The 24,773-nt window shown below is 37.9% G+C and overlaps 12 protein-coding genes across 12 annotated transcripts; 7 read left to right on the top strand and 5 right to left on the bottom strand.

Annotated features, from left to right (window-relative positions):
- Window positions 1–107: 107 nt before the first annotated feature.
- On the top strand, window positions 108–5,630 carry FG386_003453 (uncharacterized protein; the record flags this gene model as incomplete). The annotated part of the gene is made up of 1 exon (XM_067342915.1): window positions 108–5,630. The coding sequence occupies one exon, from the start codon at window positions 108–110 to the stop codon at window positions 5,628–5,630; it is 5,523 nt and encodes a 1,840-aa protein (XP_067199142.1).
- A 2-nt stretch (window positions 5,631–5,632) lies between these two features.
- Window positions 5,633–6,343, bottom strand: FG386_003452 (uncharacterized protein; the record flags this gene model as incomplete). The annotated part of the gene is made up of 1 exon (XM_067342914.1): window positions 5,633–6,343. One exon carries the CDS (start codon window positions 6,341–6,343, stop codon window positions 5,633–5,635), a length of 711 nt encoding a protein of 236 aa, XP_067199141.1.
- Window positions 6,344–6,993: 650 nt separating this feature from the next.
- Window positions 6,994–8,067, top strand: FG386_003450 (uncharacterized protein; the record flags this gene model as incomplete). Its single annotated transcript, XM_067342912.1, has 1 exon — window positions 6,994–8,067. The coding sequence occupies one exon, from the start codon at window positions 6,994–6,996 to the stop codon at window positions 8,065–8,067; it is 1,074 nt and encodes a 357-aa protein (XP_067199139.1).
- A 127-nt stretch (window positions 8,068–8,194) lies between these two features.
- FG386_003449 (uncharacterized protein) lies at window positions 8,195–9,037 on the bottom strand (the record flags this gene model as incomplete). Its single annotated transcript, XM_067342911.1, has 1 exon — window positions 8,195–9,037. One exon carries the CDS (start codon window positions 9,035–9,037, stop codon window positions 8,195–8,197), a length of 843 nt encoding a protein of 280 aa, XP_067199138.1.
- Window positions 9,038–9,215: 178 nt separating this feature from the next.
- On the top strand, window positions 9,216–11,238 carry FG386_003448 (uncharacterized protein; the record flags this gene model as incomplete). The annotated part of the gene is made up of 3 exons (XM_067342910.1): window positions 9,216–9,305; window positions 9,425–9,967; window positions 10,036–11,238. The coding sequence occupies 3 exons, from the start codon at window positions 9,216–9,218 to the stop codon at window positions 11,236–11,238; spliced, it is 1,836 nt and encodes a 611-aa protein (XP_067199137.1).
- A 233-nt stretch (window positions 11,239–11,471) lies between these two features.
- FG386_003447 (uncharacterized protein) lies at window positions 11,472–11,874 on the bottom strand (the record flags this gene model as incomplete). The annotated part of the gene is made up of 2 exons (XM_067342909.1): window positions 11,472–11,629; window positions 11,727–11,874. 2 exons carry the CDS (start codon window positions 11,872–11,874, stop codon window positions 11,472–11,474), a joined length of 306 nt encoding a protein of 101 aa, XP_067199136.1.
- A 574-nt stretch (window positions 11,875–12,448) lies between these two features.
- On the top strand, window positions 12,449–13,429 carry FG386_003446 (ring domain protein; the record flags this gene model as incomplete). The annotated part of the gene is made up of 1 exon (XM_067342908.1): window positions 12,449–13,429. The coding sequence occupies one exon, from the start codon at window positions 12,449–12,451 to the stop codon at window positions 13,427–13,429; it is 981 nt and encodes a 326-aa protein (XP_067199135.1).
- A 371-nt stretch (window positions 13,430–13,800) lies between these two features.
- On the top strand, window positions 13,801–14,319 carry FG386_003445 (uncharacterized protein; the record flags this gene model as incomplete). The annotated part of the gene is made up of 1 exon (XM_067342907.1): window positions 13,801–14,319. One exon carries the CDS (start codon window positions 13,801–13,803, stop codon window positions 14,317–14,319), a length of 519 nt encoding a protein of 172 aa, XP_067199134.1.
- A 408-nt stretch (window positions 14,320–14,727) lies between these two features.
- On the top strand, window positions 14,728–15,597 carry FG386_003444 (uncharacterized protein; the record flags this gene model as incomplete). The annotated part of the gene is made up of 4 exons (XM_067342906.1): window positions 14,728–14,901; window positions 15,035–15,211; window positions 15,272–15,334; window positions 15,394–15,597. 4 exons carry the CDS (start codon window positions 14,728–14,730, stop codon window positions 15,595–15,597), a joined length of 618 nt encoding a protein of 205 aa, XP_067199133.1.
- Window positions 15,598–15,717: 120 nt separating this feature from the next.
- Window positions 15,718–19,251, bottom strand: FG386_003443 (uncharacterized protein; the record flags this gene model as incomplete). Its single annotated transcript, XM_067342905.1, has 1 exon — window positions 15,718–19,251. The coding sequence occupies one exon, from the start codon at window positions 19,249–19,251 to the stop codon at window positions 15,718–15,720; it is 3,534 nt and encodes a 1,177-aa protein (XP_067199132.1).
- Window positions 19,252–20,302: 1,051 nt separating this feature from the next.
- Window positions 20,303–21,346, top strand: FG386_003442 (Rad51; the record flags this gene model as incomplete). Its single annotated transcript, XM_067342904.1, has 1 exon — window positions 20,303–21,346. One exon carries the CDS (start codon window positions 20,303–20,305, stop codon window positions 21,344–21,346), a length of 1,044 nt encoding a protein of 347 aa, XP_067199131.1.
- Window positions 21,347–21,354: 8 nt separating this feature from the next.
- On the bottom strand, window positions 21,355–24,408 carry FG386_003441 (protein with 4 PHD domains plus a SET domain and associated cysteine cluster at the C-terminus; the record flags this gene model as incomplete). Its single annotated transcript, XM_067342903.1, has 1 exon — window positions 21,355–24,408. One exon carries the CDS (start codon window positions 24,406–24,408, stop codon window positions 21,355–21,357), a length of 3,054 nt encoding a protein of 1,017 aa, XP_067199130.1.
- Window positions 24,409–24,773: the final 365 nt, after the last annotated feature.

Here is a 24,773-nt window from a genome sequence, read left to right as displayed (position 1 = left end):
AGACTTCCTCAGAAAGCGGAACAGCACCCGTTGTTTTTGAGCAGCTGTGGAGCGGTAAAGCCGACGCAAAATAGACGACACAAGTCCGGGTTAAAGTAATAAAGGAAATGCAACAAGACAATTGCGGGGGGAGCAGCGACGGAGGTGGCGATTTGATGTCGTTTTTCCTTCAGACATCTTTGCAGAGGAGGATAAAGGGTTTGAGGCTGAGAGGCACCGCACTGTTGGAGAAGGACACCGCAGGCGGAGATGTCGCAAGTTCAAGCGAAACAAGGGAAACTCAGGTCACGAGATTTTTGAGTTCAAATGCGATGAAACCTTTGGACGAGGACTACATCAAGGGAGTGAACATATCTAACGAAATGTTGTACGACCGCTTCGACAGCGATTATAGAAAGAGAATTAAGCTCATCAGGTGTATGGAAAAGATACTCAGGTCCGATCCAGTGTATACGTGTGTAGTGGTATGTCACCTGGGTAGTTTGACCACAGATCTGAACATAAATGTGGCAAAAAGCATAGTTGACTTTGTACACGACAACATAGACATAATAATGCCAAACTTGCTGCTTCCATACTCAATCAAGAATTTGGGAATCGAGAAGGATAAATTGCTTTACGAAAATAGCGTCTCCAACAGATGCGTTGGGAGCGACTTTAGGTCTGCAATGTCGGACTGCCCCCTGGAGAGCGAAAGCAAAGCGGGTGGTGGGAAGGACGCTGGGAACTCCGGAAAATCGAACTACTGGTGGGACTCAAAACTCTCTAAAGAGCTTAAATTGGCGTCCGAAGAGGCACTGGATTCGTTCTTTTCCATTATAAGTTACGTCTCATCTATTATTGAGACGTATGGAAAGGGGTATCACGCCTCTGCCACAGACAGCGGAGGCGACGAACTCGTTAAAATCTGCTACTTTCAGAAGGACAACGATTCAAAAGTTGAGGTTCTGTACAAAAGTGCATTGAGACTGGCATACAAAATACTGGCAATATGCATGCTTGACACGACATTGATAGAAACCAACATCAAGCCTAGCACCATTGGGGAAATAAAGAACAGACTTAGTTCAGAGTGCTGGGACTACCCGAACAACTCTGACATTAGCAACAGCAGAAAGTCGGGAAACAGAGCACTTACTCTGAGTTGTTTGAACGGCAACTATACGTACATAAACAGCTTTAACTGCCTAATGCCAATTGAGATATTCCTGTGCGGAAGGTGCATAGGAGTTTTTGAGAGAATAGTCAAACGGGTTTCCGCATCAATAGACAATTCTGGGAGACATTTGCTTTATACAATCAAAGAGAGCAATTATTTGTTGATTTGTTACTGGATTCAATTTGTTTCCTGGCTAACGAGCACCCAAACTGCCTATTTGATTAGATTCTCGTCCATCATAAAGCACGTATCCGAAGAGCTGCTCTCACTGGACGCAGGTTCTATCAAAAAAGAGAGTGTAGAGGACGAGGAAAAGCCGGAGAAGCGGGAGCATGTATTCGGTTACAGCATAAAGGAGGACTTTGGGGGCCTGAACAAGCGGAAACTCGAGGCCGTTAAATTCGTTTTTAGAGAGGAGTTGCTGAGGATTCTCGGCTCTCACAACAACTACAACAACATAATACTGTTTGGAGAGATAAGCAGCATAGTAAACAGACTGGGAAAAGGGGGGAGTCTTCATGAGTTGAGACGAGAGGCAGTAAATAGATTCAGATCCAACGGGGTTTTTGCGGAAAAAGACGCCAAGAACGCTCTTCACGACGAAAATAAGAGGAGGAAGGACGAGGACGAGAGTGGAGTTGACTATCCACCAATATGCACTCAAAAAACCCGTTCTAGTTCAACAAAGTACTCCTACAAGAGAATCAGGTATGATTTGGAGAATGGATTCTTCAAAGTGTCTCCTCAGAGTGTTTTCGAGAGCGTAAGTTGGCTTTTCTCGACAAAAACGTACTCCAATGTTATTGACTTGGCGATAAACAACTTTTTGAACGTGAAAATACCGAGCAGCCTCTTAGGTTTCGAAAACGGTAACTCATCGACAAAAGAAGGCGAGCTTTTGGCCAACAAAAGCAGGCAAAGCTCCGATTTGTTCCTGAACTCGAGCAACATTTCGTGGACAAACAGGTTTTCCCCTCTTTTGGATCCCGATTCAAGCATCAAGCTCGAAAGGAGGTTCTCCAATATAGACAAGACCGATAAAACAGGTACCGAGTCGGACAAAACCGACGCGTTTGAGTTTAACTATGAACTTGGGGACGGAGCAAGTAACGGCTCCGGCGCAGGCAGCAAGGTTCTGAATGCCCTAGAGCTCGGTGAGTGCAAAGGGGACGCAGATTCCGAGGGACTGAGCATCAAAAGCGACATCACGCTTTCAACTCCGTCTCTAAAAGAAGAGTTAATGAACTCAATCTGCGTACCAGATTACGAAGACATGTTGAAGAATGTCAACAGCATGAAGGCCATCGTATTTTCCCAAATAATAACCAGTGTGTTGGCAACGCCAGTGGTGGACGTTACACCAGAAGGAGTTTACACGGCATCCAAGTCGCTGAGTCGCAACAACCAACTGATGAACGTGCTCAAGTACAGCCAACTGGCGCTGAATTCATGGGAGTTGTTGTTGAGAAGAATAAGGAGCCCCGAAAACAGGGACAAAGTGGACTGCAATATCGAGTCCTATGGTAAGGACGTGGGTTCGGCTTGGGATCTATTTAAGAGCAGAATAGGCGACACCTTTGACATTCTGGAGTACAAATACAGGCTTTTGATCAGGGTAGTACTGAGTGACAGAATCGAGGCGATTATGAGCGACAAGTCAAAGGCCAAGCTTTATGGCACATTTATCGACATTCTTGTTAAAAACCTGATTAGTGAGACAAAGGAGTTGCTTACGAGCATATTCATGGTTTCCAACATCTACAACGAGGAGTACCTGGTTGGAGATCCAAACGAGGACTACTATTTGTATTTAGACGGAGTCTTGTATCACGACAACATTGACTTATGCGGGATAAGGGAGATTACCCAGGAGTCAGCGGAAGACGCAAACGGCGGAGGTTCTGGCGTTAGAGCTAGAGAGATAAGCGTCATTCTGCTGCTTTGGGTGTTTAACTATGTGCTGGAGAAGCGAGTCAGGGTCCTTCACAATTTGCTTTTCAGATTCTACCACATTTGCAGCCACCGGGGACGCCGCTTGCGTCCCGAACTCGACTATTGGAGGATGTTCGAGTGGTTTTGCGAGGATGACAGCTGCGGTTCAGATGCAGACAGAGAACCCACGGGGAGCGGCTCTGAAGTGGACTCGATCTGTCTGCTTTCCTCCTTGAGCATTGGTGAAAGGGAGAACAAAGACGACTGGGTAGAGAGTTACAACAAGCTGTTCAACATGTGTTTAAACGGCTTTGTGGGATGCTTTTCGGAACACAAAATGAGAAGCGAGCTGTTTCTGACTCAGTTGAAAAATCTGGTCCTAAGCGGCCCCCTCGTTCCTATCGAATTCCTGAGACTGCTCTACAACCAGTGGATCTTCCAAAAGAGCGAGAACCCCGGCTTTGATGTTAAAATGGACGACGGCGACGGCACCTGCAGCAGTTCACAGACGACCATTAGCGTCAAGCGAGATTTTGCAGTCAACATTATTTTAAGCGTTCTGAACTCAAACTACCCTCTTGAGCACCTAAGAAAGGTGTCTTTCTATGCCCTAATAATGGCTTTAATGAGGAGCGAAATGCTGTGTGATATCGGGACCTCAAACAATGGCTTTTTGGGCCGAATATGCATCTTTAACGACAAAATGGAAGACGTTACCGTTGAAGCTGGATCGAATGACGGGGGTACCGGAGAAGATCCAGTTGCGTATCCGGGCCCACGCCCGAATGCCTTTGCAAAACGGAACTTATTCACCTTTATAAACGAGTTGTTTCTCTTTGAAAACGTGATTCACAACAAGAAAATAAACATTCACGAATCTCGAAAAGTGAACGACGAGATAAGCGAGACATTCAATATGTCCTTTATCCTTGCCGGCCAAGACGAGGACAGCAGTGTCTACACCACTCTGGAAAACCTCGTTTCGGAGAGGAGTGAGAATTGGGGAAACCCCGACACGTTTGGGGAGAAATGGCCGATTCTCGTGTCCTTCCTATTGGTCACCGGGGTGGTTCCGAGCCGCGTCATTTCCTCGGATCTAAAAATCAAACAACTGCTCGCTGCAAACGACTTCATTCTGGCGGTGGCCAGCAACCTCACGAAGATGTTTGTTTCTGAACTGAATGCCAAACTCGGTTTTCCCAGTCACGGGTCCATCGAACAAATCCACTCCAGGTTCGGGTTCAACGCCTCGGATCTAGATCAACCCCAAGGTGCGAGTGGGAGTGGACAGACCAACGCAAATGCGGACTTGATCGACTATACGAAACACCTGTTCGCAAACCTCTCCGGACTCTTCAAGTACTACTGCCTCAAGTACCCCTGCCTGATTAACCTGGTAATCCGTCTCCACAGTCGGATAGATGAGGAAATGGGGAGGATCCGCAACAAGGACGCACATTTTTACCTAAACGCCGTGAGGGAGTTGTACTCGGGGCTTTTCGGGGAGCTGGTTGGTCTCTTTAAGATCCATTACAGCGACGAGAACGGAAATGCCGACGTGCTGATGGACGAATACACAAAGATCATCAACGTCTACAAAAGAAACACAAACGAATGCAGGTTTGTGTACGATTTTATGCTCGTGATTCTGAATAATGCGAGTCTAACCCCCAATAACCGTGCAGGTGTAATTGATAACATATACGAGATATTTAATGCTACTCAGGACATAAACGTGGTGGTTCCCGTAATCGGCCACTACGACCTGAACAGAATCAAGGAACTGCTCCCCATACTGATAAACAAATCGAGCAAATCAACGATGAAGGAGTGCATAAGGAACATTATCACCAGCCAAAACAACCTAAACAATGACAGAGTCATATCTTCCTCGGAGCTTTTAATTCTACTGATATCGTTTAGCCATCCCAACGGCGGCTACAACATCGACAAAAGGAAGGCCGTGGATCTCGTTGACTCGTGTTTCGAGCTTACTCAATCCAACCCGCCTCTTTTCGAATCGGAAACAATCGCCTCCGTGATTGGAAAGTTTGTTCAGGACAACAAGTCGGTGTTCCCGAGAACCCTGGGACGGGCTCTCGTGCTCTCTGTTTTGTACATACCTTCAATCAGACCCTTTATTGCAACGTTCGTTGTTTCTTCCTTGATCAGGAACTGCAGTGTCTGGGAGGACACACTGACATGGCGCGGTGTCAGACACTGCATACAAAAACTATGGAGCGACTACAAGACCTCGATATTTCCAAGTCTTATTTTGCTCCCTCAGACCGAATTCAAATCTGTATTTAACGAGCTTATTGAGGCCAACTCCGAGTTGAGAGCCGATTGTTTGGAGATCATCAAACGGACGGTAAGTTTGCTGCACCATTCGCTTCATCGCGCTAGCCAACCAACTAACTCCCTCTTCTTTCCTCTGTGTCACCTAGAATCTGAGATCCGTGCCGCAATACATTCACGATCTACTCAAAATATGAGCGAGAGCCAAAGTAAGCCACTGTTTGTAACTCTCAAGGCGTAATCTCAAGCCGCGCCCACTTTCCTCTTTGGAAGCACTGAGCTAAAAGCATCGCGCCAGTTCGCGCCCTCGCAGCGTCTGACTATACACTCAACTACGTGATTTACCGTCAGCACCTCATTTGAACTCAGAGTCACCCCCGACTCTCTTATTGGGAGTCTCGCCGTCTCCAAATTTAACTCCTCTGCTCTGACTCTGCTTGCGTTTTTGTGCCTGTTTCTGTCTATTATGCCTCCAATTATAAACACCTGCTCCCTGCCGAACCCGATGCCGTCCCCGTGTTGCAGCACGTTGTCGGAATCTGCGGTCAGGTAAGTTATATTGCATTCAGAATCTCGGGAGGCGCCTTCTGTGGCGCTCCCGTCCCGTGACCCACTCGCGTATCTTTCACTCAACAGCTCCCTGAGACCCTGCCTAATCAACTCCACTCCAACCCAGTTATACGCCAGTGTTCTCAACAAGCCTTCGTAAAGTCTGTCCGATACTCCGCATATTATCAGCCTTAGCGGAGTGCTTGACCTTCTTATACAGGAGTACGAGAGACTCAACTGCACCACTAAACTCTTTATATTTCTTTCGGAATGCTTATTGTCGTACCCACAGTCTATTATTATCGTCGGTCCCTTGTCCGAGTTCAGAACACACTCCCCCCTCTCCGCGCAGACCCTTTTCCCAAAGCCGATCCTTTTCACATTCGTTTCAGTGCCTTCGCTCATCTGGTCCTGAGGCCGCTCCCTCTCCAGGCAGTAATGGTGTCAGGTATGACACCCAAGCATTGTGGCGCCCGCCTGTGCTTGGACCTCCGTTGACTTGATTGGAGGTGGCGGGAAAGAGGGGTCACCTTTTTGGGCCTTGATTTGTATTTGCTGGTATCCCGGGGAAAATACGATATCGTCCAGGTAAACAAACACGGTTTCTTCGCGAAGAGAGTTCTCCCTTTGTGCAGTTTTCGAGTCGATTTCGGTTCGTTTAAAGCACGAGGTTTCGACTCTGAGGGAACTAGGACGACTGAAGATTGCAGCACTCGCACGCAACATACGGGGCAGAACAGCTCTGGCTGAAGGTCACAGTCCCGTTTCAGTCATATGCGGTCGGATAGGACATAGAGAGCGGAAAGCGAGCAAAGGAGCGGAGTCTAGTTTGTGGGGTTTTGCTGAGTTATCAGAGGAGGGAGAGCGCAAGAGTGTGAGGGACAGTGCAACGAGGTAAAGCTCAGCTTAGCGGAAATAGAGACAGGAAACTGAGTGGTATCAAGACTTTCTATTCTGCTGCTGCTGCCGAAACTCCCTGTACGCCGACGCAGGTGTGAACCCGACTTTGCTTTTTCCCGTAAAATCGACCTGGATCCAAAACTAATAAATCCAAAATGTTTTCGTTTATATTGATCTTTGCCTCGTTTGTGGTCGCTCTGAATTACGTATTGCTGCGTTTCCCAAGAATGCTGATGTTTATAAACGGAAGCAATTCAAAATTAAAGAGAGAAAATAGAGTTTTGGGAAGAGGCAGGGGATGCTTGCACATATCGCACAGGGGCGGTTCGAATGAGTATCCCGAGAATACCATAATAGCCTTTGAAAACTCAATAAATAAGTGCAATACGGACATGTTAGAAACTGACGTTTGGCTTACCAAGGACAATGTATTGGTTGTGTTGCACGACGAAAACTTATCCTGCATATGTGGGATCAATAAGTGCGTGGGAGAGTACAATTATAATGAGTTGCCGTTAATAAAGGACTCGAGCAGTCTCAAGCCCTCCTCTGATTACCTGGACAAGAGTGTGTGGAGCTGTTTTAAGAACAAATTTGGGCCTCAGAAGATCCCGACATTAGAAGAGTTGTTTCAAAGATATCCTAACGTCTTGATATCAGTTGATATTAAAAACCCAGACTGCATTTGTGCAGTAGAAAAGACAGTGCAGCTCGTTAGAAAATACAACAGAGAGAGCAAGACGATGTTGTGTTCTTTCTCAGATAGAAACATCGAATATATTAAAAAAATAAGCAGCAATTTGGAAAACGAATTAATTATTTGCGTTGGCGAGAAAAAACTGTTTTTAATATTAATATCGTACTTCCTCGGCCTGCTTCCGTGGTTAAATATAGACGAGCACGTCTTCTCCTTTCCCTACAGCCATATATTCTTTTCAAACTATTCAAAAGCACTTTCAAGGAAAATATCAAGCAACAAGTACATTAAGGTCAACCAGGAACACATAAACAGTGCGCTGAAAAACCTAATGTCCTGGCTATTCACCAGAAAACCACTTATAAAGCATCTTCAAAAAAGAGGAATTAGGTGTTTTGCCTGGGTTTGCAACAACACCGACGAATTCAAAGTATGCTCTGAACTCGGGCTAGATGGCATCATGACCGACGAACCATCTTTACTTAGGGAGTACTACAATAAACTGAACATTAAACCCTTCAAATACACCTAGGGAAAACTAAACGTCGCGTCAGCAAAGCCGGATGAAGAACAACTGACACCACCTATTTCTAAACATTATTTGGAGCTAATCAGGTCAAAGACTCAGTCATACACGTTTTAATTTGGCACACTCCGCTCTAACTTCGCTTCAACTCCTCGTTTTTCTCATTATACTTGTCATCGAGAGCACTTATAAACACAGCCATCGGGTTCGAGTCCGGACTCGCAAACATACCATGGTTTATATCTAAACCCAGAGCCGCGGCCAAAGCAAAAAGCTGACTGGAGTAAATTGTCTCGTCCAGCAACCTTAATGTATACTTAACTTGTGGACAGTTAATTGCCGATATAACGTCACCATATGTTCTCTGACCTTCCGGCATGTGGTCTTTGAGCTCGTTTATCAACTCGCTGTCCTGTATCAACTCAGCTATAACGTCCCTCCCTAAAACGCTAGAGAGCTGCAGTTTCCTCAGGCTGTTGTTCCTGTACAATCCGTCATAACCGTGACCAGAGTTTGGATTTGCATTTGCACCCGTGTTGGCGCCAAGCCCTAAATTTGAAGTCGAAAACCTCCCCATTAGCGAGTCTATTTTTTCGTATAAACTGCTGAGCCTGGCCACCTCATTGTTGAGTTCACTCAACAAGTCGTCAATCTGCAGCTTGCTGTCCTGAATCCAGTAGACGTGTTTGGAAACATTGTTAGACTTTAAGACAAATACATTATTGCTCTTGCTGCCCTCTACTTTCTCAAACCTAATATTACCGTTAATTTGAACCACGTTCTCCAACGCTCCACTTCCAATATTGTACCATCTAACCCTGAATTCCTCCTTGAGACCAGTGTCCCCCTTCACACCTACTATTTGCAGTAAGCCCTTATCCGAACAAGCCTGCACCACTTTCCCATCCCAATTCATCTTCCCGACCTTGTACTCCTTCACTATTCTCGTTTCCAATGAGGCCTCCGTACAACTCATTTTTCAGTGTTGCTTCTTTCCCAGTCGGCTCCTTTTCTCCCTTATGGACGCTTTGTCAAGAAAGGTTCAATTCAGGCCGCTGTGGGGAGAGGCGCCAACAGAAGCTCGTAATCATATTAGGAAATAAAATTGGAATAAGTGTGCCAAATGGCCTTTAAATTTGTTTGTGCCGACTATTATGGAGTTATTTTCGGAAAACAGCAAACACATCAACGACATAAAAGCTTTGACTAGAGAGGCAGACGACATTATTCAACAGCATCAACAGGTAAGTTGCATATCTGCAATCCGGGAGTCTTCTTTGGTTTGGAGACGAACGACGCTTTAAATAACTCACTCCAACATTTTGCTCTCTTACTTTCCATATTCGAATCTCCGAACCTCTAGCTCGTGGAACTTGACTTAAACCTGAACATTAACAGGGAGTCCTTGTCGGCAATTAGAAGAGGCTGTTATCCGTCTTTGAGCGACGCCAATGGTTCGAGAAGCCTCCACTGTAACCTGGAAGAGATTAAATTTAGCAAATTTGAGACTTCTAATAAGCTTTTGAGGTTGGGTGATTTTTTCATCTCAACAACCCCATATGTGATACACAAGTACCTTTTATCGGAAAAAAGAGCACTAGAGGAACTTATATATACAGTTAGGGTAAATAGATACGAGAAAATAGACAAGTTTTTGAAGCTGCATCCAGACATTCCTGAGGAGTATTTGAGCGACATAAAGTTTATAATTAAAGATACCAAGCGTGACAAACCCCATATATACAGCAAAACCGAGAATACTGTCCAACTTAAGACTAAATACAATAACAGTTTCATCAACTTTATTCCTAAATTTAGTGTGTTTGAGCCAGAAAATCCGGACACCGAACATACTTTTGGCACTATAGACGACAAAAACTACTCAAGAGAACTCGACTTTAATTCTGTGGATTAGACTGAAGAATGAGGTTTAGAAAATTAATTAGAATAAACGGAATCCTGACCTACATTGAGAGCAGCTATTGCTTTTATGATGATGTGATTCTGAGGAACAACTTTAGAAGTAACAAGAAAGAAGTTTTGTTGTTTCTGTACAATCACGGATTTCCAGACTATACAATTAAATACAACAGTGATACAAACAGGTGTTTGCGTAAATATGAGTGCGAGTTCAATACAAAAGATAGTGCCGTCGAAAAGTACTGTGTTCAGGAATTGGAGTTCCAGGAAGACCTTCTTGAGTTAACCAGGTTCCCAACTAAAATGAGGGATATGTGTTTATCTAACATCGGCGATTATGTATCAAATACATACAATACAATATTCGTTACATTCAACACGAATGGGATACTGGGAAGTGAATGTGGAGACTTTTACGAGAAAACGCTGGTTAAAGACATGAATGACATTGAAACTGTGGTGAATTACTTTTGCGATTTAGTATACAGCAAGTCAAAGTTAATTATGATAGGCTTAAGCACCGGAGCCTTTCTTACATTTTCGTACTCGACAAATTATACAAAAAGAGGCAGTACTCACTACAACAAAGAGTGTTCAGACGACTGCTTTAACTGTAAGTGCTGTCGTTCAAACTACTTTATTTCGAATCCCAATTTAATTGGCATTGTTTGTATTGCATGCGTGGACGATATACCGAGCAGTTATGATCTTGACTTTACCTCTGACCAGCTAAATGAATTTAACTCGAATGGATTCTGCACTGTGAACTCAAATGTTCCATTTGTAGGTGGGAACAGACTTTCAGTCGAGTATCTAAATTCCTACAGTCACTTCCCAAGTTACAGACACTTGCATACAAACAGAAACAGAATTATCAATGTTCCAATTCTACTTGTTCACGGTACCGATGACATGAATGTTCCTTTCAATATGTCTATAAACCTCATTGGGTTGAACAATAACGGAAACTCACCAAATCCAAATTATAGACGTGCAGATAGTGAGAATTGCCGCCTGGAGGACTCGAAAAGTTACATTTTTAACTACAATAAAGACCTATTGGATTCGCTTATACTCGAAATTAAAGGTCAACACCACACCAGTTTTGCAGAAAACAAGACTAAAAAGGAAAAGAATGACATTAAATTGTATGTTTTAGATAAGGGAAACCACCTGGTAACCAACACTAAACACATGAAGAAAGTTCAGAATGCCATTTCACTCTTCGTACTACAGGTCTTAAACGACCTTGAGTAGAGTCAGCCAAGTCTCCCTCCCTCTCAAGCACTGTTTCATAGGCCACTTATAATTGAACTACTGTTATTAGAGATGTTATTTCCGCTATTAATGGTTAAAATGTTGTCGTTCGCAGCGTAGTTGTTGCTGTTGTTGTCTCCGTCTACAACCTCACCAGTATGAACGCCACCCAATACGGATACTTCTTCATTGTTATCTACAAGTAAATTAGTCGGAGTAACTCAAACGCCAACTCAAAACCTACCGTTCAAGTTTATTAGTCTTTCAATAATATTCAACTGTGTCTCAATTGCCTCCTTGTGGTAGTATTGAATAGAATCTACTTTGCTCACCTCAACTGCATCATCGGCGTCCATGTACTTGTTTATGTCACAAATCTTCAAATAAGTTTCTAAACAGTTAAATTAGCATATTAATTTCCTATTGTTCGCCTCATACACGCTTTCACCGCCTCCTTCTTGCTCCAACGCGATAAAATGTACACCTACCTGGATTCACGTTTTTTACATCCCTCTCCCATTCATCTATTTCTGACTCGCTCAACAACAACTCTATGTGGTGTCTGTGATCAATATTGAAAGTTGAGTCTGAAGAAATGTGTCCCACACCCAAACTATTTTTCAGGCTTTCGCTCATGTTCGTCCGTCTCGGCAATCTGTGTGTTTCTTCTCATTCAGCGTAGAGCAAGAAAACCAACTTTCTTGATCTCTACTTCCCAGACAAACCACACATCAGACGTCTGTCTCTCCAGAGTTACAGTCTCGTCCTGTCCTCACAATTGCGTTACTACCAACAAATACCAATTTATCACAAAGCTCTTTTCTTCCTTGTTCCCTATCCCTCGCCTTTCCCCTGCGGTCGTTGAGTGCAATAATACTGGGTAAATGAACAAATGGCGGGAAACCGAGTTTTATCTAGCATTTAATTCACTAATAATGCGAATGGAGTGGAAATAGTTTATCTACTTGAATAGTTTCCTTTGTGTTCGAATAGAGGACCTGGAGACTAGATATAGTGGATGTGTTTTGGCTCATATACTACCTCTTGCTTTGGTCCTCACTCTTTGAGCGTCGGGAGAGCCAAGCTGTTGGTCACATCCGCGAGAGATGGCAATTCCAAGAGGCTAGGAAGGGGAATTTTTCATTTTACTGTGTATATATAGGAACATATACACGCCAAATATAAGATTGTTGATCTCTCCACGGACTAAATGCACGCTGAAAAGGAACGAGGTCTTGAGGAAAATGTAGATTCTGTCAACCATCAAACAAACGGCGACTCAAACAAGGACATTTCGTCCGAGTACGAACGCATAGAACTAAACAAGGAATTTGATTTTGATGTTGAGAGACCGGAAAATCCCAACAAAGATGACTCGGGCAACTCTAACAACGGATCGTCCCAGAGTCAAGGGGACGACAGGCACGAAATGCTGTTTCAATGCAATGACAATATAATTACACTTAGCTCTGACAGCGAGAACGAAATTATAAACCACTCAAACATTAAATGGAATTCACGCACTCAGAGCAAAGTTAAGAAAAAGATCAGAAAGAGGAACAAACCCAGAGGTTCAAACAACGGGAGCAACCACGACTCCGGGAACTCTGAAGGCGAGTCAAAGACGACTAATAACATTTACGTTATTGATGAAAATGACACGGTAGGCAATAACACCAACAATGAGGATGATGACAATGAACAGATTATTGAGATTATTGAATGCAATGACGACCTTAACCAAACTAATCGGAGAGAAGCCACTTCTAGCTGGAAGAACCAGCGTCTGCACTCCTCATCTTCTTCATCATCGTCGTCCTCTTCATCCTCCATCAACATAATCTCAAGTGAATTCCCAACATTTAGTGTCTACTCTAGCATCCTTAACTTCATAAACAATGCAATGAGCTACAAACAGACGGAGGAGCCGGTAGTGGAACTAACGGAATCAGAGAAAGAAAAGGCTGCCAAGTTTACGTGTCCAATATGTCTGGAAGACTGGGACAACATCATGTCAAAGTCTTTAACAAAAAGCCAGTTTCTACCAAACATAAAAACCCCAGTTGTAATCACACGTTGTGGTCACCACTTCTGTCTTGGCTGTGCAGGTGGTCTTGTTCAAAGAAAACAAAAGTGTCCAAAATGCAGAAAAAACCTCACAAAAAAGGACTTCATTAACTTTTACATTTAGTCTTTACCTTTTTACGAGCACCCGCCACCTCTCGCCTGCCCGCCCACCCAAAAGCGGTTCTGCAAACCTATATTATTTTTATAAGTTTTAACTATATATTTGCATGTAACTATATGTTTTGTTTCTTGTTTTATTTATGTAAGTATTAAACTACATGATATTCAGTTTTACGTATAAAACGCGAATTTAATAATTTATAATAATACCGGATTAGATATCAAAAGTGCTTTGAGTGCACAAACAGACGTACAGCCGAGTGTAGTGCGACGGAAGTTATCCTTTTTCCTTCTCACCCTTTTTGTATTGTTGCTTGTTTCGTACTGCAATTAAACCACAAGAACGTCACCTCTCACTAATTACCGAGGATAAATATGAAGGGAGCAAGGAAAGTAGTCCCAAATGGGGATCCCAAGGTTGAATTGCAGAAGGATACGTACTTTATTGAAAATCACATAGATTCCAGCGAACCGGTCACTTTGAAGGAAGGAAGCATGAAAAACAAGGTGTCAATTAGATCTTCTCAAAACAGCAGAATCATCATTGAACCAAAGGTCAACAGTATTATTATTGACAATTGTGTTGGATGCGTATTTCTAGTAAGCAGTGTTATTTCGTCCCTTGAAATAGTTAACTCTGATGACGTTAAGATACAAATAACAGGTGTTGTTCCAACTGTCTCCATCGATAAGGTTAACAAGATTAACATATACACCTCAAAAGAAAGCCAAGGCGTACAGGTATACTCGAGCAAGTCAAGCGAGATGAACCTCCTTTTCCCAGGCGAGGAAGAAGGGGATTGGAAGGAGTTTGCGATCCCTGAACAATTTGTAACAACGTACAATGAATCCAAGAAAAAGCTAGAGAGCACTGTATCGCCACTATACGGATAAAAACGGAGTTACAACATTATCATTTACACAGAGTGACAAAACGTATACAGAATCGCATCTAATACTATCTGTCTAAGTAACCGCTTGTTTCAAACATTAACTGTACAGAAATGCTGCAAGATAAAATGACTCAAATGGTGTTCATTCGTTGTGTGTCTTATCCGGCCAAATTAACGCGTATTCAACAGTATTGTTTGAGTATAATTATTCATTAGCTAGCTACAATCCCTAAATATTGAGTTATTACATTTACCACTGTTGTTCCCGTCTTTTCTATCTATTCACTTCTTTTTATCTCTTGTTCTATATACTTATCCCACTGCACATTCTTTAGACCAACTGAGCGCCAACACATGTCTCTGCTCTTTCCTTCTCGTCCCACTTATAATTCATTCGTCCTTTCATATTATGGAAACAACACTATGTGAATACCAATTTATGAAAAGTATTATAAACGACTATGACAAGTACAATCATTTTCTAAAAAGCAGCAAAGGCTGCAATCATGACAGAAGCAAGGAGAGAGAATTGTATGAAAGGAAAACCGATGATAAGTTAAATGCTATTAAAATGTTTTGTGAGGTAATTTTATCATTACGTACTGTTGTTTTCTCATTTAACTTAACTTCTAAAATCAACTGTGTCAAATTACTACTACTCACTCCTACGTATTATCACTTGCATCCCCTTACAAAACGACTTAACCTTCAAACAGGACGGAAATAAACTATTTAATGAGAACAAAATTGAGGAAGCTATTAATGAATACAAAAGTGCTATCATATACATAGACTATACATTCCCAGACATCAATTCCCCCGAAAACATTGAATACAATAATCTTATTATAAGAACACACTCGAATTTATCTGCATGCTTTCTAAAATTAAATGTAGGTGAATACGTTTTTAAATATAATTAATTTGAACTATTAATTATTACTTTTACATAGGAGTACAACATGACTATTTTACACTGTAAACATGTACTTAAATATGATCAAAGCAATCTAAAGGTATGCTATTTATTTTTTTACTTTACATTACCTCTTAACCTAACCATTACTTTTTATAGGCATACTATAGACTTGTAAAGGCATATATCGGTCTTTACAAATATGATGAAGCAGTTTCTATTATTGACTCAATTATTTCAAATGATAAATATAATGAGTCAGAAATGTCCATATTTCATAACTTAAAAAAGTCTGTACAAGAATTAGAAAAAAAATACCATAAATCAAATAGCAAGATTTACAAAAAACTATTTAAAAACTAGTATAATTTTCTATACATTATTTTTCATATTTATAATATTACCAAAACCCTCTTGCCATATTACTATTCCTTTATTGTTATTTACGTTATAAAACTTTAAAACCTATCTAACCAACTCGTATTAATTTATATTCAAACTCCAATTTAAACAGGGATGTTGTACGCCATTGATACTGTTATTGTTACTATTATTGGCACCACCCTGTTGCATATAAAGCTCATTATTGTTGTTATTAATACCAATACTTTCATCCTTATCATTACTCATATTGTTTTTATATATATCCTGATTATTATTCATAATCAAATCATTCTTTTTATAGCTATTTATACAATTTATAATATTGTTGTCTACGTGGTTACATGTATCTTCACTTATTTCAAAAATATCATGGTCATAAACATTTAAATAATTGTATTTTTGTTTATTGTTATTCTCACCTCTGCTGCTATTTTGATCACGATTATTGTTGTCAGCACGTTCGTCGTAATTTCCACTGCAATCATCATTCCAAGACTTTAAGTGACTATTGTTGTAAATAACTTCATTCTGAATCTTATTACCATAGTAACTGTTGTTCTTGTTTTTATCATTGCCGTTTCCATCTATATTGTAACCATACTCACTATTCTCACTTGTGTCCACACTATTGTTTTTACCATCATCGCTTACTGTGTTATTCATCTTACAACCATTAAAATTAGAATCTAATGACATTTCGTTATACGTTAAATTGTTAATACTCAAATTTTGATCTCGATCTTGCGAGTATGTTTGAAATAAATGATTGAGTTGTCCCTCGTCAGTATCGATTTGTGAATCAGCATTACCATTTTCATCATCTTGCGGTATGTAACACACTGCAGAAGTAAGTGGATGAGTAACATTATCCTCACTTATACACTGATAGTCTAACTTTGTATTTTCAACACATTTCTTCTTAATTCCAAGCATATTTTCGTAGTAACTAGGTGAAATATTGCTGTAGTTTGATGAAAATACAGTAGACTGAGTACTGAAACTACCATTATTGTTATTACCTGTTGATGCATCTTTTTGATTCTCAAATGAATTTTGTTCCTCATCCTGAATTATCGCGTAGCTTGTATTTGGGTGAATATTGATATTTTTGTCTTGACTGTTCACCAATATATTGCTTACTATTTTACTGTTGCTACGATCCTTTAAATCAATATTAACGCTATTGTTACAACCTATTATACTGTTTTCTTGGCAAACTTTATTCGCCAAATATATATAGTTTTCATCACCAATCATCTTAGACTTCATCTTCTTGTCTTCTATGTTACTCAGACATTGATCATTTATATCACTCTCATTTATATTGTTATCGCTAATATTAACATCATTTATGTTATTATCGTTGATACTGCCTCCACTAATATTATCTATACTACCACCATTAATAATCATATTTTCTTTATTACTTATTTCATTATTTTCACAATTGTTCATGATTTTATTGCTGTTACTTCCATTTATCAGCATTTCTACCATATTATTACTTCCAATCATTCTATTCATAAGAATCTGAGATTGTGATAATCTACTTACTAGATTTTGATTTCTAGTATTACCATTATTCCCATTATTAATTCCATTCACATTGTTCTGTATGGAATTATGACTTTGTTGGTTTTTAGCAGAATTTAATGTTCTTCCTCTTTTAGTGTGTGGCCTCTTTGAAGAGCAACCTCTATATAATAATAGTAATTCCAATTTTGCCTCTATCTGAAACACACATACTTTAGGCAATGGTATATCTTCAACCAAAAAATCTGGCAATGCAAGCGATGTTCTGCTTTTTTTAACATCTATATCCCTCTCACCATCTGGTATAATTAATTGTGTATGCCTTGTATCGCCTCTTCCTGGAGACAGCAAATTAAAATATTCATAACTTTTTTGATTGTATGGTGGTATTCTCACCAATAAACCACCAAAACGTAATGCTCTATATAAATTATCACTATTTAAACTTGTTGGTAAATCAATAGCTTGCACATCTTTATCTCCATTTACTAATTTTCTTATTATCAACGCATTCTTACCATCCAGCCATTTCGCCAAATACTCATCTGTTAAATCTAATGGGATTTCTGCTATTTGACCGTCATCATCTTCTTCCAAATCATCATTGTCCATAAAATCACTTGATCCATGAATATTTTCCATATTACTGTTATTATAAGTTAGATTCACATTTCCATGATTATCCAATATATCTATATTATTTCTGTTAATCATGTTTTCACCCTGAATGTTTAATACATTATTTCCATTGTTAATTATTTCATCGTTAAACTTTCTCTTATTCAATTCATTTTCTGTTAAAATTATTCTCTGATTAGTATTGTTTACACCAACAATTTCTTCATTTGTCATTCCTAAACTGCCATTTATATATCCTGAAATTTCCATTTCATCTATACCCACACTACTATTGACCATTCCTGTTATTTTTTGTTTACTAGTATAAATTGTACTATTTATATTTCTTGAGTTTCTTGTATTACAAACTACTGAATTACCTTGTTTTCTTAGCATATGTTCACGCATTATGTTACACGATTTTATTAATTGCTGAATAAATCTATTCAAACATTGCACACCCTCATTTAATTGTCTTTGTACCTGTTCTTCTGCTGGATGCAATCTACCTGTTTTATATGCATATGACCAAAATTGTCGATCATATGGTATTTGATTACCATGTCTTTGTAATATAAAAGCTGCAATCTTTCTCGGAAGACCGTCAACTATGTTACTTAGCCATAATTCTCTCACTCTTGCAAGTATTTTTCTGCTATTAGACTGTGTTGGAGTACCATTTAAATAACCTGACAATAATAATGAACTGTTCTGCATAATATTTCCAACTGTTAAAACATTATTTCTGTTATAGTTGCACAATGTATTATTTATATTATTAGAATCATTTCCATTTTCTAATTCACAATTCTGATTCACTATTATCCCACTACTAGACTCCACAATGTTTTCATCATCTTTTCTTAATGATAAACTTTCTTTGTTTACCTCGTTTGAAAACATTGGCGAACTCATTGATAATGAAGTCATTATTGACTGTGGCGTAGATGTGTCCATTATATTCCCATTTACTTGTGAATTACTTTTCATCAAATTTTCATAATATAACATATTTACATTGTTGCATACACACATGTTAATTTCGTTCCTTGATATACCGTCATTTTTTGGAACTTCCAAATTGCAATTATTACATATTAACTTACTATAGCAATTTATATTATTACTATTATTGTTATCATTTCTATTCATATAATATTTTAATGACATATTATCATTATTGTTGTTGCTTGATAGTTGTGTAATTAATGCTTCGTCTACATTACTATCTCTAGTATTGCCATAGTTTTGCAAATAATTACTCTCAACCCCAGTATTCTTATTTATATATTGTTGATAATTGTTATTTATCGAGTAATATTCACTTGCATTATCTTGAAAATCATTCTTTGAAATTTGATTTGAGTAGTTACAAATTATATTTGAATTAATTTGTCCATTATAATTATCACTCACATTCTTCAAAATAGCTGACTTATCAATAACTTTCTCATTATTTATATTTTCAATAATATTGTTCATTACTTAAAATAATCAAAGTTACCTATAGTAGTTTGGTTTTTTCTTTTTTTCTTTAGTTTTTAAATATAATCACAACTATCAACTTAATATTATTTAATTAATTATTATCAAAATCATTAAATTTTAGTTTTTTACTTGTTCAATATTATCCCATTAAATGTTAATCACGAAAATATTAAGTATATACTTCCTCCTATTTTGTATTCAAGATTATAATATCAAAATAACTTGTTTATTAATAATACAATTACTTTTTTTTATATTGCACATATGTTCTAAATCTGAAACTAAAATCTTTTATGTTATATTTCTCCCGTTTACGAGATCCAAAAATCATATATATACATACATATATATATATGAAAATATATGTATATATTATTAGATCATTATCCTCGAATTTTATAATAAATTTACAGGTTTAAACAACTATAAATATCCAACTGTATTTATAAATCAATAGCTATTATATGCATATCTACATATATATATCCTTCTTCAATGTAAATTACCGGCACCAATATGCATATCTAATGCAATCATATATTGCGCCTTAACGTTTTCTCATGTTAATTATATGATAACGCGATTTAACTATTTAATGTTACTCACTCCCATTTTGCTTTTTTTCAATCTCAGTTCATCCTCTTTATCTTCACACTCAAATTCTGTAATTCCACTCACCTCCCTCTTATTATTTCGACACATTTTATACTTCAATTAAAATGACTGAAAACTGCATTCACCCCCTTATTTGTTAACAATTCCAATAATAATAATCGTGAAGCATCCTTAGTTGTATTTTATTGCTACACTTTTGTTTTAAATAATTTTTTTTGTAAATTCTATCCACATGCATCAATGCAAGCACACTGTACCGGTGCATGTTTAACAAAATGGGGGAAATGCGGCGCCAAATATGTTCTAACGATAACATTAATAAACTTTATCTTGACGTAAAACAAATAGATTTCCTATTAGAAAAGTTATTGAAATAGTAATATTTACCGTAGATTTGTTGAGAGATAAGGTACAGACAATAAGGTTATCAATGGAGTCGGTAAATACAAATGAATTAACAAACGTAAATTGTGAAAATATTAATACATTAAATGAAAACGTTTCGAGTGGACCATTAAAATTGGAACATTTATTGCCAAGTGGTTTGACAAAGAGGGATTTGGAGATACTACGTGAAAATGGATACCACACAATAGAATGTCTAGCATACGCTCCGAAAAAATCACTGTTGTTGATAAAAGGAATAAGCGAGCAGAAATGTGACAAAATCAAATCAGCATGTAAAGAACTTGTGGCTATGGGGTTTTGCAGTGGAACGGAATATCTAGAGGCAAGAACTAATTTAATTAAGTTCACAACAGGTTCAACGCAATTAGATAGACTATTGCAGGGAGGAATTGAAACGGGGAGTATTACTGAGATATTTGGAGAATTCAGAACTGGTAAAACACAGCTTTGTCATACATTAGCAGTTACTTGTCAACTCCCAGTTGAGCATAAAGGCGGAGAAGGTAAGTGTTTGTGGATAGATACAGAAGGTACATTTAGACCAGAAAGAATCGTACAAATCGCCGAAAGGTATAACCTAAATGCTTCTGATTGCCTAGACAACATAGCATATGCAAGAGGTTTTAACACCGAACATCAAATGGACTTACTTCAGTCCGCTGTAGCAATGATGAGTGAATCTAGATTTGCCTTAATGATTGTAGATAGTGCCACAGCCTTATACAGATCAGAATACAACGGCAGAGGTGAATTAGCAACCAGACAAAGCCACTTAGGGCAATTTTTACGTGCCTTGCAAAAAATAGCAGACACATTTGGAGTTGCAGTAGTAATTACAAATCAAGTAATGTCAAAGGTAGATGCAATGGCAGCTATGTTTCAGAACGACAAAATCCCCATAGGAGGAAATATAATTGCTCATGCCTCTCAAACAAGACTTTTTCTAAAAAAAGGACGCGGTGAAACAAGAATATGCAAAATATACGATTCACCTAATTTACCGGAGGGGGATGCTACATTTTCAATTACTGAAGGCGGAGTAAATGATCCAAAAGACGAAAAATAACATCTTAATCAAATGCATTTGAGAAATAAAGGCAGTGAATATGTCTTTTGTTTTAAAAAATAATTAATTCTTCTTCGTTTATTTGGAGTATGTAACCAATAGACCGAAAATAAATTACTTTTTTCACACTTCAGGCATTTTATTTCCCTATTATATTTATTTAAAAAATGACTTGTCGCAATATTTACTTTATTTTTGTTGAAATTTAAACAATTTTTGTGAAACGAATCATAACAATAATCACATGTAATTAATGTTCCTGGATTATTGCAATATTTACAACAATCATCACTACCTATTCCATTGTCGAATAAATACCAAAATAATGAATTATTATTTAAGCTTTTAACTTCTTTTTCCATATATATTGAAACCCTTTTGCAATTATACCTTTTTAAACAATTTACATTAATTAAATTTTGTTCATTATTTTCGTAACTATTCAATACAAAAGGAAAAATGCTCCATGGCTTACTCATTAATAACAAGTTCTTGGACTTTTTTGTGTACCAATCATTAATTATGTTATCTGAGTCAGAATACAATAAACACGTATAGCCATAAAGTGAATTTCTATATTTAAAATCATATGGAAATATATTTACATCTCCAAGTATGTGATTTCTCAATGCAATATTATACTCATTTATTGTTTTCCTATTGATGGTATTCATATTACTAATTTCATTTATCAATCCAATGTTTTTTCTAACAAAAAAACAGTTGTTTAAATAATAGTCCATATTACTAATAGTTGAGCTACCCAATTCATATAATATTGGATTATTATGCAATGTCTTATTTAATTTAGAAAACGAATTAAATATGTTATTATTTCTACACAAAATGTTTCTTTTTCTAATTAATTCAATGTTTTTGTCATTTAAATTCTCCGCTCCTATTCTCCCTTTACACTTTTTAGTGTTGCATTTACACTCGAAACCAACATCATAAGCTGTAAATGAATAGTCATATGTTAATTCTTCATTTGGATTTATATCCCTTAGTGAAAATATACCAATCCTGTATTCATTCCCAACTATCCATTTTTGAGCAACACAATTCGGTTCGCAACTATGATTTATAAGTCTGCTTATATTTCCCATTCTTGTACTATCAATTATGTAGTCATCTCCTATTTCCATACAATACCAGTGCCTTTCTCTAATATCTAGTGAATTAAATGCAAATTCGTGATCGTTCTTATCTATTTTATCTCCGTTTGGCCCAATTAAATTAATTTCTTTGCTTGATTTTAACTCCCTCTTTTTATACCATTCTACTCTATTTAAATATTGATCTTTCTTTAACACTTCACCGACATATTCAACTACAAATGTATCTTTAGGTATATGTATTTGGCAATAAACTCCCAATCCCTTTTCTTTAGCATCAAATACCTTTAGATTCTTTTCTATAGATCTCTTTTTATCACTAAGTGATTTATTGTTACTTGTATTAAATATTCTATTCATGCAATTCTTGCTTTGTATGCTACTATCTAATCCACATACTAATGAATTACATTCTATAAACATTGCTGCATTTTGGCATGTATCTTTATCACACTTGTTTGAACACACGCACTTTTCACTTGTTATTTGCTTAAAAAGAAAGTAATTCCCTTTCCTTTTCCTACCTATTGCCCTTTTTTTTGAATTTTTAAGTCCCAAATTCCGCATAACTTCAAAATCAGAGTTTTCACAGTCTTCTTTTTCATTATCATCTACATCCTCTTGATTATCACTTACTTGGTCTTGATAACAATCTAACTCATCATCAATTGCATAAATATTCTTTTTAATTTCAATGAAACCATAATCGTTTCTGTATGCTAGTTTATCATTGTTCATCGAACTAGTTTCCAACTTCAAACTAACCCAATCCTTTGATTGTCCCGGTAATTCAAACGGAGAGGAACTAACTGACTCAAATAACGAGGAGTCAAGACAGTCATTTAACAAGTTTAATATTTCAATTCTATGACTTAATTTGACGCCTTTTGTACTTTTTATGTCTCTGCATAGATTAATTAAGGATTTTTTGCTCCTCTCATTACAGAACTTAGCGTCTTTCATATTAAACTCTCTTGTTAATATATCCGTTTCATCATGTACATGTCTGCTACAAATACAAATGCCCTTAGCTATTCTGATAGAGTCGGGATGTAAACAATTATAGTGGTAACTTGTGTTACATCTAATGCAATACTCTAAATCATCAGGATCGTCCAATTTTAACAAGTTCTTATTTCTAATTATTTTATTCACATGTCCCTCCTCGTCCTCCTTGCTCCTGGATTTCTTTAGAACATCTTTGCATGTGTCACAAAAATGGCGACTACAAATTAGTTTTAAGTCATACTCCCTCAATATTTCCTTTGTGTAATCCAAATCACTATCATAGTTATTTCTATCCACATTAATCATGTTTAACGGTATACTACCTATGTAAATTTTGTGTTGCATGCATGCACCTCCTGCCGAGTCGCCAATACTATTTTTGATTCTCCATATAAATTTTGAATTTAAATTAAACCTATCAGGATTTATCAAACAACTTGTATGGAAATATCTCATACACAGTGGATGATAACACTTTAAGAACCCGGTTCTTAACTTGGAGTCCCTGTTGTTGCAAATGTTGCAATAAACCAAATTGTTTAAACAACTGCTGCATTTCCATCTATTCTCAGGTACTTTCTTTAGACCTGCACACTCTAAGTGATATGGTTTTCTGCAAAATCCTTCACACTTAATCAACTTGTTGAACTCGGAGTAATTTTCGACATAGTTACAACTTCCACACGACTTTTCCAAGTTGTCATTCCATATTTTGTTTTTTTTAGCCTCACAATGTGAGTCGGCTTTTCTGTTACATTCCTTCACACTCAGTTCGCTTTCCGAGTAGTATTCATCCCAATGGTCACTTTCAAATAATTCATAGTAAGAAAAATCCTCTTTACCGAAAGAGTTGTTTGAAACCAATTCGTTCGTTGAACAGCTTGTGGTCACTGTGTCTAAAAGTTCAGACACTTTTTCCACACTGTTTTCCGTACTCATTTGGATTTCCCTCTCTCAGTTGCACGTTTATTCTTTCATTAAAAAACTATTCTCTTTATGACTTAATCCTGTCTAAACAGTCTATATACCCCTACGTCCGCTGACAGATCTAGTATTTGCAAACCGACATTTTGAACGCTCTCTAGTTCAATATATATATTTACCAACAAATTATTGTCTGTCTACTCGAAATACGCACTTTAATTTCTTGGTTTATTCTTGTTGCACAATTTGTTATACAAGTGAAAAGGGTAAAGCTTGTGTGGCGCTCAGGCACCACCACTAAACTCCCTTATTCCACAACAGAAACATTGGGTTAGCAAAAAGCAGCAGAAGCTCTAAACAGCATTACCAACAGTGTTCTA

Source organism: Cryptosporidium ryanae, assembly GCF_009792415.1.
Source record: "Cryptosporidium ryanae isolate 45019 chromosome Unknown contig_8, whole genome shotgun sequence".
In the NCBI taxonomy this organism is placed as follows: Eukaryota; Apicomplexa; class Conoidasida; order Eucoccidiorida; family Cryptosporidiidae; genus Cryptosporidium; species Cryptosporidium ryanae.
This window is presented reverse-complemented; position numbering and strand designations above follow the sequence as displayed.